The 21,150-nt window shown below is 37.9% G+C and overlaps 1 protein-coding gene across 6 annotated transcripts in view; it reads left to right on the forward strand.

Moving 5' to 3' along the window:
• LOC124615782 (large proline-rich protein BAG6) overlaps nt 1-21,150 on the forward strand; it is a 227,613-nt gene that overhangs the window by 5,825 nt on the left and 200,638 nt on the right. For all 6 annotated transcript variants that reach the window (XM_047143900.1, XM_047143945.1, XM_047143927.1 and 3 more), the window contains exons 3-4: nt 18,709-18,785; nt 18,866-18,983. In XM_047143900.1, the coding sequence (XP_046999856.1) occupies nt 18,723-18,785; nt 18,866-18,983 (181 nt within the window). In that variant the 5' untranslated portion in view covers nt 18,709-18,722. The remainder of the gene's footprint in view (nt 1-18,708; nt 18,786-18,865; nt 18,984-21,150) is intronic.

The raw sequence follows: 21,150 nt of genomic DNA on the forward strand, positions 1-21,150 counted from the left end.
TTGTTGCCCCGAGACACATCTTGCTGCCCTCTCATTAGATACAATCTTCTGTTGGTACAAATCTTTGTGTTTCCATCATAACTCATAGGTGAGTGCTGCCAACATTGTTCCACAAAACACATTCATAAGAGCACTGCCCTGTTCTAGATTTTTGTTATCAGTTTCATGGTCTGTAATTTAGTGTGTCTTATATCAGCAGCTGATAGAAAGTAATCACGATGCTCAGTGAGCTAGTATTTGAATATGTCATTACTTGTGCCACAGAAACTTTTAACGTAGTTGTTAACAATGCATTACTCCTCCTGCTGTTAAATGTTAACCTTGCCTTAAAAAACCTTCAGAATTGAGCATATTTTGAGGGTGTCTGTAATTTTTCATCCATAACTTTCACTCTTTAAATTTCTTCACATTGTCGTACAAAGTGTTGAGTCAGCAATTGTGATTCACTTGTACAGCATCTTCTACTATACAAACATAGTTTACCATGTTTCATGGTTTCAGAGTGTATAAGCTCCAGGAACTCTGGAAATAACATGGGAGTTTTTTTAGAATTTTGGGAATTTCTTTTCTGGTGTAAATTGTAGCTGCCTTACAGTAGCTTTTCATACTATATGCATAACACTTCATATGACTGCACAATGTTAGAAACAGCTTTGCCTACGTAATTGATTATAATTTTGACATTCAACTTTTTGCCACACATTATTCACTCTGGTGGCTCTCTAAATGCTTGTTATAAACTAAAAACCTTATTTATTTGAATTTATTTATTGAAATTGTGAAGCAAACACAGATGAAGTAATAAAATTGAGGTTATTACTGAACTGCACCCTGATAACCATTTTATCTCATGCACCATGAACTTTTCAATCTCAGTTTTTGTAATCTACTGCTAAGAATGTATTTAATGTATAAGAGTACCATCTGTTGCCTCATAGTGCACGAGAAAAACTTCCCCTCTGTTAAGACACTGCAGGAAGCAAGTCACTCTGTGTTGTATCTAAGCCAACAATTACTGCTATGTGTGAGTTCAATGTCAAGTTCAACTGCAAGCTCCAGAAAATGTGCTCAATAACATTAGTGAGAATCATACAGCTAGCAGTATTAAGATACCTAGCAAAGTACAGTGTTGTTCAAACCTTGGATGGTAATGTGAGGTGTGGCACATTGTAAAGTAGTATACAACCTAGTTCAGCATGCAGAAAATGTGAGTATTAAGGTAAATGTTTGTGATAAATATGTATTAGTTTTGTGGAAAACTTAAAACCTAACCAAAACACATGTGATAACAAATACAGTTGTAATGTATTATTATGCAAACATGTGAGCATATGTTGGTTCACAATTCTTATTTTCAATTAGCGGGCACACTGCAACAGGTTTGTGTTTATCATGTGTGCTGAAGCAACCAGCTTGTTACAGAGTGCTGTATTCCTTTTGATTTCATACCCCCATCCATCTTTGTATCTGTATTGTGCTGAAAAAGTGTGCATAGTAGAGCAAATGTTGGTGGTATGTGCTGTGTGTTTCTTTCTTGGAAACATACTACCTTCATTAATTTACTTTACTTGCTGTTAACAATATTAATGCTCACTTTACTCTTTGTTTTTAAACTTGTATTGGACTGCTCTGTTCTGTCTCAGGATCGTTTTTGTCTGTGTGAATTGTACATTGATACACAACAGTATGGATAAGTTTACTGATGAATAGTTGGCCAATATGCATCTCATACGTGGATTCACCGAATGCAATGGAATGTACTACTCCAACAAGCTACAGCAGTTACAGGAGTGTGCCCTCGTTCAGTGTAGACGCGTGATGTCCAGGTCCCATAAGTGCGTTGATCCCATGGCCCACAGTGTTGGGAAGCGATGTCACAAAGATGGCCCTAGCTGCTGTCCCAGTAGCAAAAAGGTCTCACTTTGTGGGTTTACCTCAGCAGTGCTGCGTCAGGTGGGATGGCTTGCTGGCAGTTGATGTGACTCTTCGGGGTAGCAGCCTACAGCAGGAGGAAAGTTTGGGGCTGCATGGCAGCAGCCAACAGCAACACACAGGAGATGCTGATTCCAAGTATAGCTGTGTTGAGCTGGCCAGACAGCTTTTTATGCGGGGCAGGTCTTGTGTTGAGGTCACACACACGCAGTCTGCAAAGTACCAAGCAAGTGTGTCAAAATGCTGGTTATTGTCTCACCAGCTGAATTGTGATTGCAGAGCTGCTTGCATGGCATAATTGATGAGCTCGGGGGTGTTGGCAAATATTTGGATTTTGGCATTGGTCCCTGTCTTGTGCTTGCACCACTACTGCCTTCCCTTTCTGGAGTAATTCAGTCCACTGACTTCTTGAATGGATAAGGTAGGTGCAACAGAGAAGCTGCTTATACGGTTCATATTTTACAAAATACTAGTCTGGAGCAAAACTTCGAAGTCAGCTACTGTATTTATGTATGTATGTATGTAATCTTTGTTCCCATATTTGTATTTACACTATCGTCACTGTTCTACCTTCTTGGGCCAGACACAATTACAAATGACAGGTATCTCTATTGCTCGGACACTAGTATATGTGATGTTACTACACTTGACGCCACTGGTTGCTCTTGTCCATACCAGTCACACTTTAGTCTGCTTTTCAGAGTTTCCTCATTGCTTCATGTAGCATTTCCTATGCTGCCCTACTGAGCTTCTAGGCAAAGCTGGTCCATAAAACACAGTCCATACATTTACATGACAATTCAGAAGCTGTGTTACTCCATTTCATAAGAATAGGAGTGGGGATTCGGGAAGCATCCTACAGCATTACGAAACTATGTACCTACTCATTCTCACTTTTTTCCCCATCATCGCATGTTGCAAAAGGATCATATGGGTAATTAAGAAAACAAGTAAAACAGATAGCTCATTTGTCCCATGAAATACAGCAGTTGTGTATAATCTTTGATAATACTCTGGTCAAGTTTGTCTGTGAGAGATTTATAATGATTGTTCAAGTGTTTGATGCTAATCTTAAAATGTCTAAATTTAAGGCTAGTGCAGTAAATCAAACTATATCTTTCCAGTCTTGTTACCAATTAAAAGTAGTTACCTATTAAAAGTTACACTACTAGGATCGGAAACCTTCTAGTGCTTCACTCCCTTCCCATAGAAAAGATAGAAACCCTCCCCAAATTGTTGTTAGGACAGGAGAGAAAATAGTCCCCTATAAAACTTAACAAGACATATAGAAACCAAAAATTACATAATGTATTTTAGTACTTTGTAATACAAAAAAACAAAACACTTTTTAAACCATCAGTTGGTTAAGTATAACATTTATTTAACTTTTGTTGCGTTAGATGTGGCTATTGCATAAGGCACCTATAGAGGAGAGACAGAGGAAAGGTTTAGGCATCATTTATTCACATTGCTAATCACAGTTACAACAGTGCCGATAATTCCTACTACCAGGGCCTGTACTGTTAAAACAGATATTTCACATGGTAAACCATACCTTAGAATTCTTTCACACAAGGATAACAGGTACAAAACCCTCAGTACTATGAATGGTCCCATTTTCTCCAGAGCTGTTACTTCAGACGATACTTAAAACACAACTTGACAGTCACTGTTTGGGTAAAAATCCTTTTAGAAAAATTTAAAATAAAATACATAATATTGCATGTTAAGATTTCTTATGAATTTAAACATCAGAGTACAATAAGAACATAGACACAAAGAAATTGGACATTGGCTGCAAGTGGGAAAAAATTTGCATCGGATCGGGATTTGAAACTGGGTTTCCTGCTTATATAAAATGTAGACTGGCAATGGCAAGGAAAGCGTTTCTGAAGAAGAGAAATTTGTTAACATCGAGTATAGATTTAAGTGTCAGGAAGTCGTTTCTGAAAGTATTTGTATGGAGTGTAGCCATGTATGGAAGTGAAACATGGACGATAAGCAGTTTGGACAAGAAGAGAATAGAGGCTTTCGAAATGTGGTGCTACAGAAGAATGCTGAAGATTAGATGGGTAGATCACATAACTAATGATGAGGTATTGAATAGAATTGGGGAGAAGAGGAGTTTGTGGCACAACTTGACAAGAAGAAGGGACCAGTTGGTAGGACATGTTCTTGAGGCATCAAGGGATCACAAATTTAGTGTTGGAGGGCAGTGTGGAGGGTAAAAATCATAGAGGGAGACCAAGAGATGAATACACTTACGCGGATTCAGAAGGATGTAGGTTGCAGTAAATACTGGGAGATGAAGAAGCTTGCACAGGATACGGTAGCATGGAGAGCTGCATCAAACCAGTCTCAGGACTGAGGACAACAACAACACCAACAAAGGAGCAGACATTTTTCCTTGGATCTTTCGCCATTTATTCTTAGTGCAAAACAATCCTTTTTGCCTGGGCATAAGCGAGAAAACTCATCTTCAAAGAGTGTGAGGACATTTTGTTTTACTTCATCACTGAGCTTTTACCCTTTTCAGTTTGCACGTGTTGCCAAAATCCCATCTTCCATCTTTAGTTTCCTAGCCTTCTTCACCATCTTAGTTGAAACGGCAAATTCTTTAGCCATTTTTTCAGTAGTGCAGCTATTTGGGGCCAGGGTCAAAATTTGAACTTTACTGTTATTGCTTGAAGTCTGAAGTTCAATCTTTACTTGTTCAATTAAGATGGCCATACCTTTACATATATGGCACTCTTCCATTTGTATCTGAGCAGTAACTAATTGGCTCACACCAGCAGCTGTGGAAATTACTTTAGTAAGACTGCCTGGGGCTTTCAGACCTTTGCACTTTATGTATCCCATTGGATCCCTTTTGCTGATCCATTGAAGCTTTAGTAGTGATTCACCAAGTGATGATAATAAAGTGTTAGCAGTAAAGCAATCATCAACTTTTAGCCGTGTTTTCAGTGGATGGTGATTCTTGCTTATCCTGGTGGGATGATTCATTTTGGGCATTTCATGTGTACTTTTGGTACAGATTTTCTGACCAGGTTTAAAAACTTCACTAGTCAGTAACTTCAACCTGTCAGCCATTGCAGTGTTTATTGATGTTAAAGCCTTCATGGTTACATGTTTTTCTTCACCAAATGGGTTGCAGAAGTTCCACAGGAATTGAAATTTTGTTGTCAACAAGGCATTCTGGTATGGACAAATTTGGGGGTCTTCAGTCAAACAAAGCCCAGACCTACACTGAATAAGCTTCTTGTCAGTTGGTGACATTTCCTTAACTGATTGTAGTTCATTTTTACCATGGTAGAATATGATGACTTCAGACAATATTCAGTATTGTTTTATATAAAATATACAAATTAGGCTATCAAAACATATTGTTTTAGTGCTAACGTTCAGCTACAACAATAATTACTGATTATTCAAACACTCGGTACTCAACACTAAGATTGTACAGTGTCAACATAAAAGATTACACTGCACAAAAAACTGACACTGAAAATTGCCAACCTAATGAAAGCAACAACTGAAAGTGGTGATTCAGCAATGTATATCACTACTATGAGGATAGAGCTTTAAAAAACTATTGCTGTTTTAAAATGCCAATGGAAACTGAGTGACAATGCGCTGTAGGGTTAAAACCTTCTAAAGCAATATAGCATTCCCTTATGATTTTCTAGATTTTATAATCTTCAGGGCACTTTCTGAGGTTTTGTTATATCTATATTCTACACTGTAAAATAATGTAAAAACACTTCTTATTAGCATAGTTACTTTCCCTAAACCACAGGAAAATCTTATAACGATAAGATACTACAATTGCACATTTTTTATTTGTAACTTCAAATTTTATTAATTTTTGTATTTATAAGTAATCCATTTTCCCTACTTTTGATAGGCATTCTTACTCATCAATATGCAAGAGCCATAAATTAAACAATATAGTTTTGAGAGCTTAAAGGATGCTCTATCCAGCTGTGGCAAGAAAAAAAGGATTGAAGAAGACACAGTTGAGATATTGTCCCCCGAAAATACCCTAAAATTTGCAAGTAGAAAATCTTAGCCAACTTGGCAGATGCATATCTTTTCATCTGGGCAGCCAGTTCCAATTAAATTTGATTGATATATAGATGTCATAGGTAGGAATAGCTATCTGAAGTTTTGACGCGCATGGCTCATGCGGAAAGTAGCAGCAAACCATGCCTCTCGGAATAGTGCGGTGAATTTTTTAGCCACTTTAGAGACTTGTATCTATATTTAGGTAGGCTAAATCCCTAATTTTTGTCATCATGTGATTCAGCATAAAAAGTTGTCTATGTATATTAAAGCAAATGACCAAATGTTTGCTAAAACTTTTAAAAAAGCCTAGCAAAGTTGTCACATTTGCGCCTTCGTACATGATGCGGAGGTGAGTAGCCTCTTTTTAAAATCCCCTAAGAATTCAACCACTGTAGATACTGAACTGAAATTTGGTATATAACCATCGAAGCCATGTAGAACTTTCACACCAAATTTCATTAGATTTGGAGCTGTTAGCTTGGGGACACTTTTTAATATTGGTTGTTTACATGTTTGCCACCTTTCTGTTTGTCTTTCCACTGTGTTCTAAGTATTCTAATAAATTTACTTTCATCCAACCCTTTCCTACTAGCTTGTCTCTTTCTCTCTGTAGTAATTAGTTAATTGCTGTCTCCAATAAGTGTTCTATGGTTGAAACATTTTGATCGTTTGTGAATGGTCTTGGTTGTGTTTATATCTTTAATTTTGATTAGTGAGAACTTGTTTAACAATATTATTTTATGATGCTTTGCTGTTTATTTGTGTAGCAATGTTACATTGATTGATCTATTGTCATATCAGTCTTCTTCTTGTGGCAGAAATCTTTGTAATTAGTTTTGTCTTCTTGATCTTCAGTTTAATCATGCTTTCTTAAAAGTTCATTGCACTACAGGGTCGCCGCATGTGAGAGTTTGGTGAATACACGTGTTAGGAATAAACTGCACATCTGCCTTGTCAAACTCGTGACACGATGAAATCTTCTTAAATATTGATTCAGCACCAATGTCTACGAATCTGTATTCCTGCAACTTGGAGTTACAGTCAGACTTTATTATACATTCACTACATTGGTCTTCAAAATTAAGCAAGAATGTCTTTCTTAAAAAAAGACACTCTCGACAGTATGTAAGAAATACCCAAGTGCACAATTAAATATTTCTTTATTTGGCAATATGATAACGTCACGCACTTGCCAAATGAATTATAATCCTAATAATAATGTATTTCCTCTTTGCTATCAAAATACAGCTCAGTCTTCTGATATGAGATTCACTATCACCTCCCAGCCCTGAAAGTGGCATGCTGATAGACATGGTTGTCCATGCTGGTTGGATAAAATTTGTCATTTTAAACAAATAGATACCATTTGAGCCATGTCATTATGACAGGCAGCCTCATAGTTTTCTTGTGCATGTTTGCATATTTTGACATTATAGATAGTAAATTTATACATATTGTGAATTTTGATTTTTTAATAGTTAATGTGATGTATTTTACACTGTAACCCTGTGCATTAATACCTTTTTCTGCCTTTAGTGCATAATATCACATTATTGTGCATAATAGTGTATTTTCTCAATTTTGCTCCATGAAATATGGAATTTCCATAAAGAACGATAAACCGTGTTATTTGTCAATGATCTCAGAATTTTCACCAAGGAGGGATATAATCTTGTTACTCAGGAGTACTGTATTTTACTGAACCACTACAAAGCAGTCATACTCTAATCTCCTTTGACCCTCCAAGGTCATTTTACACTCTGTTTATCAGTCTGCATTTGAGCTGCAGAAGTTATCAGTGAATGAGCTTGAACCTTTTGGAACAGTGTGATTATTACCTACATGCTTGTTGGAAAAAGAGATCTGATATCACTGTGTTTTACAGAGAAGCTAGAACAATTTTTGGTGGTGAAAATGCAAAGGTTCAGCAATTATTCAGCCTTACACTTACCTAAATTTCTTCATTTAAGTATTTATCTGTCACTTCTTGAAATGTATAAAGACTGTTAAAGAATGTCCTGGCAGTTAAAGGCATCAGCCTACATGAAGAGAATTTGGATAATTACTTATTTATAAATGTGACTTTTAGTGCTGGAGTCTCCAAAGAGATATTCTGCTTGCCTTTGATTCAGCTCTTCTCATTCAAGTAGTGAAACTGCATCTTTAAGGGAATTGGAAACTGTCAAGAAAGAAAGGAATTCGGAAGGAATTGGCTGTGGCCCATAGTAAGGGAGCAACACCACGTAAATTGAAAATCGGAAATGCAGAAAACCATTTTCAAGTTTGCTGGCTGATGGTTTCAAACCATCCCACCTCCCGAATACAGGGATTGCTAGCTTAGTGCCTCAACTCACAGAGCTACCCCAGTCAGTGGAAAATTTGAAAAAACTGGTTGTTGTTCATTGTGTTAACAACAAAATCAAGCATATCACTCCAAGGAATTCTGATGTTGCATGGCTTTCCTTTAATTGTGCATGTCTGGTCATTTCATAGTGCTTGAATGCATGCATATTTTAAGATTTAATTATGCATAGAATTCATAGCTTCATTTATTGCAGCATTACAAGAACATAAATAGATTTTGGACAGATGGGAGGGGAGGGGATAAAGGGCACAGTTGGCTCAGACAAATTTAAGCATCATCCTGAAAAATCTGTAGCAAATGAACTAAAAAATGTGCTGTCGTCACATAGCCCTTCTGCTCTCCACAAAAACCCTCCCCCATTGTTCCATATTGAAACTGATTTTCATGATTGATTACTGTCCGTGGGACCAGATTGGGCTGTATTTTGCCATTTGGGCTACTGATGGTTGAATTTTGTAAAGAAATACAACCATCCCTGCTTAGTCTATATTTTTGTTGATAAACAATTTTTGGGTGACACAGACAAATTCGAGTGAGTTTTTATGCACTGATTTTAATATAATGTTATTTGTAATGATGTTCACTGCCCCACTGCCTTGTGAAGTACTGAAATATTGCAACCTCAAAGTTTTAGCAGTCTTAAAATGACATTAGACTGCTGTAGATAGCTATTTTAGTAGTGCGCCCATATTTTTAGCTTACCATAATGCTAGGGGATGAATCAAAATGGGTTTATCCCCCCCCCCCCCCCCCCCCCCCCCCCCCTCTCTCTCTCTCTCTCTCTCTCTCTCTCTCTCTCTCTCTCTCTCTCTCTCTCTTTCTTTCTTTCTCTCTACAAACTTATCAGTGATTAGAAACAATTGTAACAGCTCATGGCGCGAAAACACTAATTGACAGCACTTACATTGACCCTAGAATACTAAAGGGAGAAAATGTTCCATTGCTAGCAAACCGTTGTTAAGTTTACTGCTTCGCATTCTATTCAAAGGAAGTCATTATTTATAGGTTACGCATTAGTTTCATTTGATCTCCAGTGGTATATTACATACCAAATTAAGTACAAAATTCACTGTTTTACACCCTGTTGCAATCGTAAATTTTACTAGGGTTTAGTAATCTAGGGTTAAATTTAACTGCAGGTAATAACTGAATTGATTAACAATACAACAATTGAGCTTGAGTAAGGCCGGAAGGCCAGTAATGGGCTGTAGTTGGTCTTAACTGAAGCACAGATGGGTGATCGCCAGTAGCACTGTTGATAGATTAAATCTATAACCCCCCCCCCCCCCCCTACACACACACACACACACACACACACACACACACACACACACACTCACTCACTCTGCTCCACCCTCTTTGGCTAGGTCTTTGAGCCAGCATCCAGTTCAGGCTCCAACATTCCACTGATCAAAATAAAAAATGCTATTACAAATTTATTCCACATAAATTGATATATCGTGCCGTGACATCAAGCACAGCACTACAGTTCCGATCACCACACAGAGCCCAGGAGGGATAACTCAGGCAAATAAATAGAACAACCAGAACGTGCTCTGTAATAAATCTTCATACATAATATACTTCTGACCCTTGAAAGGATCTGTCTACTCAACTTTCCGAAAGAACAACTATTTACAGTTGTTAATTTTACATAAAGACAGTATGAGATTTTCTTATTAATCAAATAGTTTCCTTTTTTAAATTCTTACCAATAAAAATAGTGGAATGTCCCGTACACTCTCGTAATTCTTCATTACTTTTTCATTCTTCGCTTTCAGTGGCCAAGCATATGGCAGGAACGATACACATTTGGCTTCTTCTTCCTCCTCTTCTGGGCTGTCCTCCCTCCTGTTATCAGTCTGTGAGGCACATCTTATTTGTGTCTCATTGTAACCGTTTTTGCAGAAGGTTTGCTGGAGGCAAGCTCTTGGTGTTGCAAATTGACCTGGCTCTGTGCTAGGTGGTCACTACTGAGTTGCATAGTGCTGTGGTGGCAACTGCGATAATTAAAGTATAGGTTCTGTTCATCTTCTTCCTGTAGGCAGTGTCCCAATGTGCTGTCCGTATTTCTCTTTATCAAAATGTCGAAGGAGGTTAGGCTTCTGTTCTCTTCTACCTCTCTGGTTAGCTTGGTGCTGTCATGTTTGTCACCAAGATGACTTAGCAACTGTTGTAAGTTTTCTCTGCCAAGTGGCCACACTAAAAATGTCATCTACATACCTGTAGAACATCTTTGGTTTTAGGTGAGCAGTATTCACCGTTACATCCTTGAAGTGCTCCATGTATAGGTTAGCAATACTTGGAGCTAAGTGGGGACCCAAGGCAACACCATCTATTTGCTCATACAGTTTCCCACAACATTTGAAGTATGTGTTGTTTACTACATGTCAAAAGAGAGTGACTGTGTTCTCATTCAAGTGTCCCTCAGTAGAGCTAAGAATTTTCCTGGGGCACCTGGGTGGAAAGCGATGTGACTTAAAAGCTGACTAGCAGAGCCTTCTTGTCCAAGGGTAACTTTCACAGATTCAGTCAAGTTCGTAATGTGATATGGACAGTCAACCACGAGACATTTTATCACATGCACTAGATTTTGACTATCCTGTATGTTGACGAGTTTATGGTGCTCATAACAGGCTGTTGCGGAACTTCCTCATTATAGATTTTCAGAAGGTTATATAATCAATGGTGGTATCTGTGTCCTGTGGTAAAACATTCTGATGGTGTTCCTTTATTGTCCTGACCTGTTAAAGACCAATTGTTTTGCTTGTGATATGTGTTGTCACATCCTTTCCCCCTTGTTTCTATGCCAGATCTTGCAGTGAAGTGTCTGCCAGTAACCTTCAGACTTCAGTAGCACTGTTGGATTACCTTTATCTGCTGCTAAGACCACTACATCTTTGTCATCACATAGGGCCAGTAGCAACCTGTGTTCTCCCAAAATGTTGGTCTTCAGCATTATTGTATTCTTGAGGGCCTGGTGTGTCTCCCTTCTCTTCAAATCAAAAGGGTAAGCTGCTAAGCAAATTGACCTTTTTGCTACTATGTCTGGCTAAGGAAGTGAAGCCACAGTTTGCTATGTTGTGGCATTGTGCGAACATGACCAGGACAAAATGCGTATTATGACGCTTGAGTTTGGCCTTGATGCGGGTGCACATCCATGTTACCAGACTAATTTGGCAGGAATGCAAAGACATTATTCACTCACCACCTGTATCTCGCTTCGATAGGAACAAGTTTCTCTGATTTCCAGAGCTCGACACCAGGAAGGCTAAACCAGCAATGCTAAGACCATCATCGACCTTACAGAGAATTAGATGAGCCATCATTTCAATGTTTGCTCCAGTTCCAAGAACATTACCAAAATGTAACATAAATATCGCTGAGCAAGTCATATGTGGGCTCCCTTTGGAGATCACTGAAGAAGGAAGGAGACATGCAGGATTCTCGAAGGCAATAATGCCGAAGAACTGCTGGGAGCAGAATGCAGGGTGCTACTGGCCCTATGTGATGACAAGAATATAGTGGTCTTAGATGCTGACAGTGTTACTGAAGTCTGAAGATTGACACTTGACTGCAAGATCCAGCATGCAGACAAGTGGGGAAGGATGGACAACATTTGTGATGTGCAAAACCACAGCTGAAGACTGAACAGGAACACCATCAGAAGGCTTTACCCCAGGCATCAGCCTCATCATGACTGTATGGCCTACTGAAAATCTGTGGCCTTTTATGTACACCATAAACTTGCCGACATACAGGTTAACCAAACATGTAACACAGCTGCTAAACCCTGTCGTGGGTGACTGTCCACATCATGTTACAAACTGGACTGAATTTGTGACTGTACTCAAAGGATCATGCTTAGATGAGAAGGGCATATACCCAGTCAAGGTGCCACTGGAAAATTCCTTAAACTCTATTTGAGGGACACTTCGATGATGTCACAGTCACTCTTTCAACATGTACTGAAGCCTATAACAAATGTGATTGGAAAGTCTGTGAGCAAATAGATGGGTTTGCCGTGGGTTACCCCGTAGCTCATGGCGTGGCTGCTCTACACATAGAATGCTTACAGGCTGTAGTTCTGAATACCACCCACCTAACACCAAAGGTGTTCTTCAGATACGTAGCTGACATCTTTGTAGTATGGCCACTTGGCAGAGAAAACCTACAGGAGTTCCTATGTCATCTCAGTACCATACATAACAATATGAAGTTTACCAAGGAGGCAGAAGAGTTGGGGCATTCAGTCTACAGGAAGAAGATGCATACAAACATATATACCTTAATGCTTGTCACCAACCAGCACAACTCAGATCACTGCTAATCACCTTAGTACATAAAGCCAGATCCATCTGTGACAAGAAGACCTTGCTGGATGAGTTACAGCATCTGTAGGAGAAGGAGAAGGAGAAGAAGAAGAAGGTGTGGCATTCCTGCTGTATGCGGGACTGCCAACAGCTAAGATCATGAGAATAATGAAGAAGCACCAAATTAAAGTTATCTATGCAAGACGGAAAAGTTAAGGATATCCTTTGCTTGACCAAAGACCGGCTAGGTTTACAGACTGGGCATTTACAGTATACAGTGCAAATTTAGAATGAAGTACATTGGACAAGACACAGTGATGCATCTCAGGGCACTGTACAAAGCATATCAGAATTGTTCGACTAGGGCAGGCAGTGAAGTCCGCAGTGGCAGAGTGTAGCATCAACAAGAAATACACTTCGATTTGGAACAAACAAATAAGCTATGCAGCACCAACGTGTTCTGGGACTCGCTTGAGCAGGAGGCAGTTGAAATCTATATGCACGACAATCTAATAAACTGAGATAGATTTTAATTCAGCTTGACGTGGGATTCTGCAGTGCAAAAATACAACAGGAATGCTCTGTTGTGAAGATGACAGCGTCTGCAGTGTTGTGAAGATGACAGCGTCTGCAGACAGAATGGACAGACACCGTAACTCAAACCTCATGCCAGGGTCATGCCACGTTATACCAGGACAGGTGCAGCATCCTCTTCTGGAGGCCAGTGATTGGCCTGTCTACAAAAGTGATCAATGGTCCGGTAGTTACATAGATACACAGAACATGGTGTCCTGACACTTGATGTTAAGATGATGGGTACAAAATTCATTGAAAAGTCACAAGATGATGCAATCAGTCGGCTGATGACCCAAGAAGATCTTATCATACACACACATATTCAGAAGTACAACTTATTCTTAACTGTTAACAGGCAGTTAGTTATACACGGTAAGCAACACTACAGTTGCTCATAAGAATCGGAGAGCTTTCTTGTAAACTTGAGTGCCTCTCTCACCCCAAGGGATCCATCCAGTGTATCATGCTGCATGATTTCCAGCCTGCTTCTGTTATTACACATATGATGCTCCATACAACTTTGTAGTATTCAGTTCATTCTCCCTTACACTGACTGACAGTTATTCTTGGGAGATTTTCTGCTATCGTGTACAAGTTTCTCAGCTTGACTGAAGTCAGGGCCAGTGACTTGCCTCTCATCTGTGCGATGCCTTCAGTATACTGCTGCTTTGAGTCAGCTGCGTGATACAAAGATAACAAATCTGAACAGTGAAATACTGTTATGACACTGTTCTGCATTTCACTTTGTCAGTGCTGTCCACAGTTTACAACTACCTTACTAGAAAATAAGTAAGTTATGGGAGTGCAGCACAAAAATGCAGAAAGAGGAGAAAAACTCCACAATTTCGGAAAAGTCACCCATGACCCGAGGGGAGACTTAGTGGATGAGATGAGAAGGAAAGTGTCTTCCCTTCTTATCCTGTCCGATAAGTCTCCACTGACCTGCGGTTCTGGTTGACTTCTCCAAAATCTACCCTTTTTCCTAGACCTCTCCAGTTCCTTTCCCTTCACTCCTCTTCCTTCCCCTTTAACCCTTCTGCCTGAAGGAGTAGCTACTTGTTCAGAAAGCTTGCTTAGTTATAACTTTATTTTATGTGTGTGTTCTGCCACTGCTTGATGATTAGATTTTTTATCTAAGTGATAAACATTTCTGAAAATCAAAGGCTCATCAAATTAATCTATATATTTCTTTAAGGAAAGGCAACTAATAATAGCTTTAACAGAGTTTACATAGTTTTCAAATGGGCATATTCAAAAAGTTCACTCATTTTTTTTCCTCATAGTAGCAATCAAAACATGTTTTTGAACTGAACTGATCTGTCTCAAAAGCGAAATAAACATTTCCCAGTCAAACAAAATGAGCTCTTTTTCAGTCGTGCAAAGAAAAGTCAAATCTTGAAGTATAACCTTTTGAAAAATCAAAATTCATTAATTTTTGAATTGAATTTGACCTTGAGTACCACGGTAATCAGTTGAATAATGAAGATGCCATTTACGCAGTCTTGGGACATGCTGGCTGGCTGCAAGTGAGGGAAGAATCAGCGTCAGAAAGTCATTTTATCATAAGATACAAGTTGCCAAAATATTTTCTAAATTTGTCTCAAGATTTATGAATTATTTTGACAGCAAATTCAGACAAATCTGTTGTACATAGTGTTAAGCAGCTAGGCCATTATACCTAAGCAGTTGAGCATAATCACAGACTATGAGCATGGCAATATTCTTTGATCATGAGTAATAGTAAAGTAATCTTCGTTACTTAATTCATGTCACAGCATGGAAAACTGAGTACGGTTTCCTTTAACCCCCATACATACATCTTGTAAAAATTTCAGCCAAATTGGAGAGATGAGATTGGAGGCCCTATCGTCAAAAATCTTCTGGCACTGCACCACACCATCCCATGCCACCTCAATAAAAATGGGTGGGAGACTGTTAATGCTAGATAGCGTAATTTACATTTTCTCAATGCTAAAGCCATTACTCTCTGCTAACTGTTTTGGTGGTACTTGATGGAGATTTCAGTGGTGGTGATTGTTCCAGAATGGCATGTCCTATCAGAGGTATTTAACATGTTAATGGCAATGGGTGCAGCTCATGAGAATTATTAGAGTGGGTTTATCAAGATTCTCTGCCCTCTTCCCTACATGTTTTCAGAGATTGGAGACATGGATTTACAATAGTGGCCATGTAAAACCAACTCAGAATTGTAACAGGCAAGTCAGAGGACATATTAGAGATAGTAAATGTGCAGATATTGTTTTGAAATAAGTTTTGGATACATGTATTTCCACATGAAGACTAGCTCAGGATCCCAAAGTAAGCAAAGCTGCAATCTGGAGAATTCTACTAAATTGCAGCTTATGCCCTTATCAGATTTGTGTTCATCAGTTGTGGAGATGATTTACAGATTAGAAATGACTTCTGAGAGTTCTTTCCAGATGAAAATCTGGGGTTACAAACTTCCATTTTGTGGACTGATGACATTCACCAATCTAATGGGGATGCAAATGTTGAGTGTTAACTATTTGTGGGAAGGAAATGTTCATTGGTTACATTAGTAATGTGCAACACTATCTGAAATAAAGAAGATTATTGTGTGTCTAAAAAATAAACATTCTTGTGGGTTCGATAATATCTTCCTAAACTCACTAAAATTTTTAGGCTGTCTAATACATAATATTCTTAATATAATAGAGGGAAACATTCCACGTGGGAAAAATATATCTAAAAACAAAGATGATGTGACTTACCAAACGAAAGCGCTGGCAGGTCGATAGACACACAAACAAATACAAACATACACACAAAATTCAAGCTTTCGCAACAAACTGTTGCCTCATCAGGAAAGAGGGAAAGACGAAAGGATATGGGTTTTAGGGGAGAGGGTAAGGAGTCATGATATGTCTGCTTGTGTCTGTATATGTGTGGATGGATATATATATATGTGTGTGTGTGTGTGTGTGTGTGTGTGTGTGTGTGTGTGTGTGTGTGTGTGTGTGTGTGCGAGCGCGCGCGAGAGTGTATACCCGTCCTTTTTTCCCCGTAAGGTAAGTCTTTCCGCTCCCGGGATTGGAATGACTCCTTACCCTCTCCCCTAAAACCCACATCCTTTCGTCTTTCCCTCTCCTTCCCTCTTTCCTGACGAGGCAACAGTTTGTTGCGAAAGCTTGAATTTTGTGTGTATGTTTGTGTTTGTTTGTGTGTCTATCAACCTGCCAGCGCTTTCGTTCGGTAAGTCACATCATCTTTGTTTTTAGATACATAATATTCTTAGTCACTTAGGTAATGCATCATTAATTCGGGGTGTTTTGCCAGATATTGAAATATGGCATTGCTAGGCTTTTCTATAAGAAGGGCGATTATATTTATTGAAGCTCAGAAATCTAGTGTTGTTTCTGCAGAGATGCAGGGTTAATGGCTACAAAATATTATACAGTAAAATAATTCATACAGATACAGCATTTGCAACAGTAAAATTTTTAGTGTTTCCAACAATAAACTACCATTTACCTTAGAAACCAAATTCTGCTCACATGTATGCCAAGAATGACAGCAGCTGTTAGACCTAGAAACGATAACACTCAGTGACCATAGTAATATACAAAAATAGAAAGGAACACTTGCAAATACATAAAAATACATACAATTTATTTATTTTGGGTATAGTGAAATAGCTGAACAAGACAGTTAGAATATTATGCTTAGAATGTGATGAAAAAATAAAAGAAGTGTTCATTTCTGACCACTGTATGCATAATGTATTTAGAGCATAGTTTTGTTAAGGTTTAAAGTGAGCCGGGATGGGAGGGGGGGGGGGGGAGGAGGGGTGTAAGGGGTGTAAGATAAGGCTGTATAATTAATGCAATGCAAGTTTGCATTCAGATAATCAACAGAATAAAAAGTATAGTATGATTGGATAAGTAAAGTCAGCTCACCAAGTGGTGGCAGGAGACTACACAAATAAAATAAGTTTTACTTGTGCAAGATTTCAGAGCCGGTGCCTCCTTCTTCTGTCAGAAGGGTTGAATGGGAACAAAGAGGAGTGAAGTAAAGGAACTGAAGAGGTTTAGGAAAAGGGGTAGAGTTCGTAAAAGTCACCCAGAACCCAAGGTCGTGGGAGACTTCAAAGATAAGTTGCCCATATTTCTCATTCCATCATAACGTCTGCTCACTTTGGCTCATCAGTTGGCTCTTTGCCTTGGTTCGTGTATCTTTGTGGGATATCTCCATTACAAACAGATGAAGGTTTTTGATAAAAGAAATGTTTCTGGAAAATAAATCTGCCAATATATTAAGTTCTTGGAAAATAGATGTTGTGGCTGATCACACTTGTATTTACATTATTTTTATAATTCTTTTTATGCGAGGGAAAGCTTTTCTGTGCATAACTTAAGCAAAGGAATGTGATATGCTTTTGTTAAGTGTGCAGGCCCATGGTGCACAGTTTTTAGATGGACTTCATACCTGATCAGGCTTATTCCTTCTGAATATGTAACTCAAATTTTAAGGCAGTCTGATGGGTTGAATTGTTGGTTCAGTAGAAATTTTTGTCAAAGGGACTTCAGGTGGCTACTGCGTGATAAGCTGGTCCTCTGAAGGTTCCTTTTATGCTTATACCAGCCTCATCTTTGGGCTGCCATAGCGAGGGAACGGGATTGTGTTCTGGAGAAGCAGTTTCCATTATGTCACTAAGTACACTTCCCACTATGTACTGTGCCCTCAGTGTGTGTAGCTCAGGATCCTGTGCTTTGTAAGATGAAAGCCAAAGTTTTAGCTAAAATGTTTTTGAAGTGAAGATTTCTTCTGCTTCTTTAAGTGCACAGTCCCAGAAAGGCATTTCAGAATACTTTTTTTTTTTTTTTTTTTTTTTTTTTTTTTTTTTTTTTTTTTTTTTTCACACCATGCTGTGGCTAGTTTTTTAGGTGTCCTCTGAAATTGTTAACATCATGAGTTTGCCAGTTTAAGTGTGGCTTTGTGCTCGTGGCACCTCTCCTCAAACATGCATGCTCTTTAGTCAGCGTAAACTTTGCTTCTGTGGCTGGGGATGCAGTATCAGAGGCTTTTGGAGGTGGGCTAGCTACATTTGTTGTGCTGTCCTTCGGTCCCACCTCTCATCACATCCCCCTCATACAGATGTATGCTGTGTGGTTGGAGTCTTCTGTTTATCCTGCTTTTGTGTTAGCATCAAAATCATGTCATTTTTACTTAAATGTAATTGTTTTGTTGTATCATCTTGTGTAAAAGAAGAAAGTTGAATGTGCTGGTCATTAACTATTACGTGCTTATTAAATGCAAACAATTGCTAAGTAGAATACATTTAGTTTTAGCAGATGGATGCTATGTGCAGAAATTGTCAGTTTGGCAGCAGGCATGTATATGTAATTTAATTTCATTACATGAACTTCAAAAAAAAATTATAAATTTGTAACTGAAATATTTTTTTTCTCTTTGCAGATTGCTTTGAAAAAATGATCGAACTAACAGTGAAAACCCTGGACTCACAGAATCATAGCTTTTCTGTGCCAGATGATGTAAGTTAACTTGCATTAAATCTGCTATTAATTTAACTTGATTGCAATTGCATGTATTAATTATTCTCATTATTTTCTAGACGACAGTGAAACAATTGAAAGAGCGAATAGCAGAGTCTATAAGCTTCCCAGTTGAGTCACAGCGCCTTATTTATTGTGGTAGAGTTCTTCAGGATGAAAAATTATTAAGTGAATATGGTATGTATACATGTTATAAATTGTTGGGGTGACGTTCTAGCAGAGACCGGTAAATGTCCCATGTCATTGAATATAATTGTAATACCATTTGTTGAAGGATGAGGTTTGTGACAGTAAAGTAATAGGAGGTCAAGAAGTTTAATTATAGGCTACTTTATGCACATGTGAAGTTGCTTAATCTCTGATAGACCACATTGTTTAACAGGACATTTCACACGCCACATCATGCATCTAGACTGTTGTATTAGTCATATTTTGGAACCATGTCTGATAGTAGTGCCAGATGTGAATCAGTCTAGGTTTCCATATGATGGGGCAGTTTCTGGTAAATTGTTGAACAATGTACTCCACTGATATTTGTGAGGTGTATTGTCTCTTAGACTATTTTGCAAACTGAAAATAAAAATTGACATGTGCAATTAATAATTCAGAGCTGTACAGTTCTGTGGCAGGGGGTAACACAGAAAGTTATAAAAATTTCATTGGTATTATGAATGTTTGTAGGGTATCCTGTGCTTAACAAGACTTTATATTTCTGAGCATAGAAGAAAAGGAATGAAATGAACTGTTAAAACTTATCATATTCTGTATGGAAAATAATGTTTAACAGAAAACATTGAAAGTTGCCAATGCAACTACTCTGAAGTCTCATACTTCAGATAGCTGATCACATTACTTCAGAGTAAAACCAGTATAATGTTCAAAGGTGCTGTGATTAAGGGACATTGCACTGCAGTGATGATTGATGACAAGTTTGGAAAGTTTTTGAAGCTGTGATTTAGAACATTTTGTGACTTCATTCTAGAAGTAGACCTTCGTTTCACTATTACACTAAAGTTGTTCATTAAATATTAAAGTTCCATCTTCCTACTTGGAATATTTTCTGATCAGAATGGGGCCAATAACAAGAACATCACAAATAGAGTTTTGGTGGGACATTTGGATCGTACAGAGACAGCTGAATGTGCGAAGACATCTAGACAGTGCCCAGGAAAGAATGGTTCACATCACTAGTGTAGTTCAATTTAGTGCCAACATGTCTGTAATTGTAATTTAAGACATGGACAAACCTGTAGCAAAACGTAAAAATCACCAAACAGAAGCAGATGGGCAGTTAAAAATTATGTTGAAAGAAGATTGGCTATAGAAATGTCAGCCAGTCAGCTCTTTAATGACCAATGGCAAAGCTAATTGATTAATTGTGAGTAGGTTTGCCTATACTCTTTATATATATTTTTATTGGAACTTTGATTGTTCATAGTTGCAGTGAACCACATTATCTTTAAATTTCTGATCACTTCTAACTTGTTTAACCAGGTATTTTTTCTAGGGAAATTATGCAGAGATAATTTAACCTATCATTTTTCTTTGAATTGTGAAGCTGTTAACTCTTCAAGAGTGCGCATATATCTTTCAGAAGAGGCTGTAGTGACAGGGAATTTAACAATAAATTTGACAAGATTTGTTACTTTGTTATTAATATTTCCAGGTTCATTGTACATTACAAATTTAAATTGGTCTGTCAATGTTTGCCAATATAAATGTTTTCTAACTTGTTTTTCAGTTGTTCTTTGTTGAAGAATGGGTAAGTTGTGAGAAGGCAGTTCAGTTTTATTGTTGGGAAATTAGATTCACAATTTCCAGACTGATTCTTACTAAACAACTTTATAACACTTATTTCGCTGGAAAAATTCTTATTACAGCTTTTAAGGGGCGGTGTAACGGAAAATGTAAACATTTATTAAATAAATCATTACAGCCATATTTATTAATGTACAAATCTAAACTTTCGGATGTGTAAAGCAAAAGAGCTGTGTTTTAACAGAAACATATAATAAAATGTGCAGGATTAATATTTTGCCAGAAATTTGAATTTTTAATTTTTTATTGTATTTTTTTATAAAAAGCCATAACTCAAATTCTAATCTTGCAATTAATCTGAAAATTTTATTGTAGTGTCCTAAGATGGTTATAAGACCACTGAACTATAATTAGTAATTTATGGTACAAATTGTATCATTAAGAGTTTTTTAATTTTGCTCATCCAAAATAACTTTCTTTCTACATACAATCATCTAATAATTAGAATGTAATTGCAGGACCTCGTATTTTTTTAGTTCCAGAGAGACAATAATACATTGTGAACAGTTCCTTAAAATTTCATAGC

This window comes from Schistocerca americana, chromosome 1, assembly GCF_021461395.2.
Source record: "Schistocerca americana isolate TAMUIC-IGC-003095 chromosome 1, iqSchAmer2.1, whole genome shotgun sequence".
NCBI lineage: Eukaryota > Metazoa > Arthropoda > Insecta > Orthoptera > Acrididae > Schistocerca > Schistocerca americana.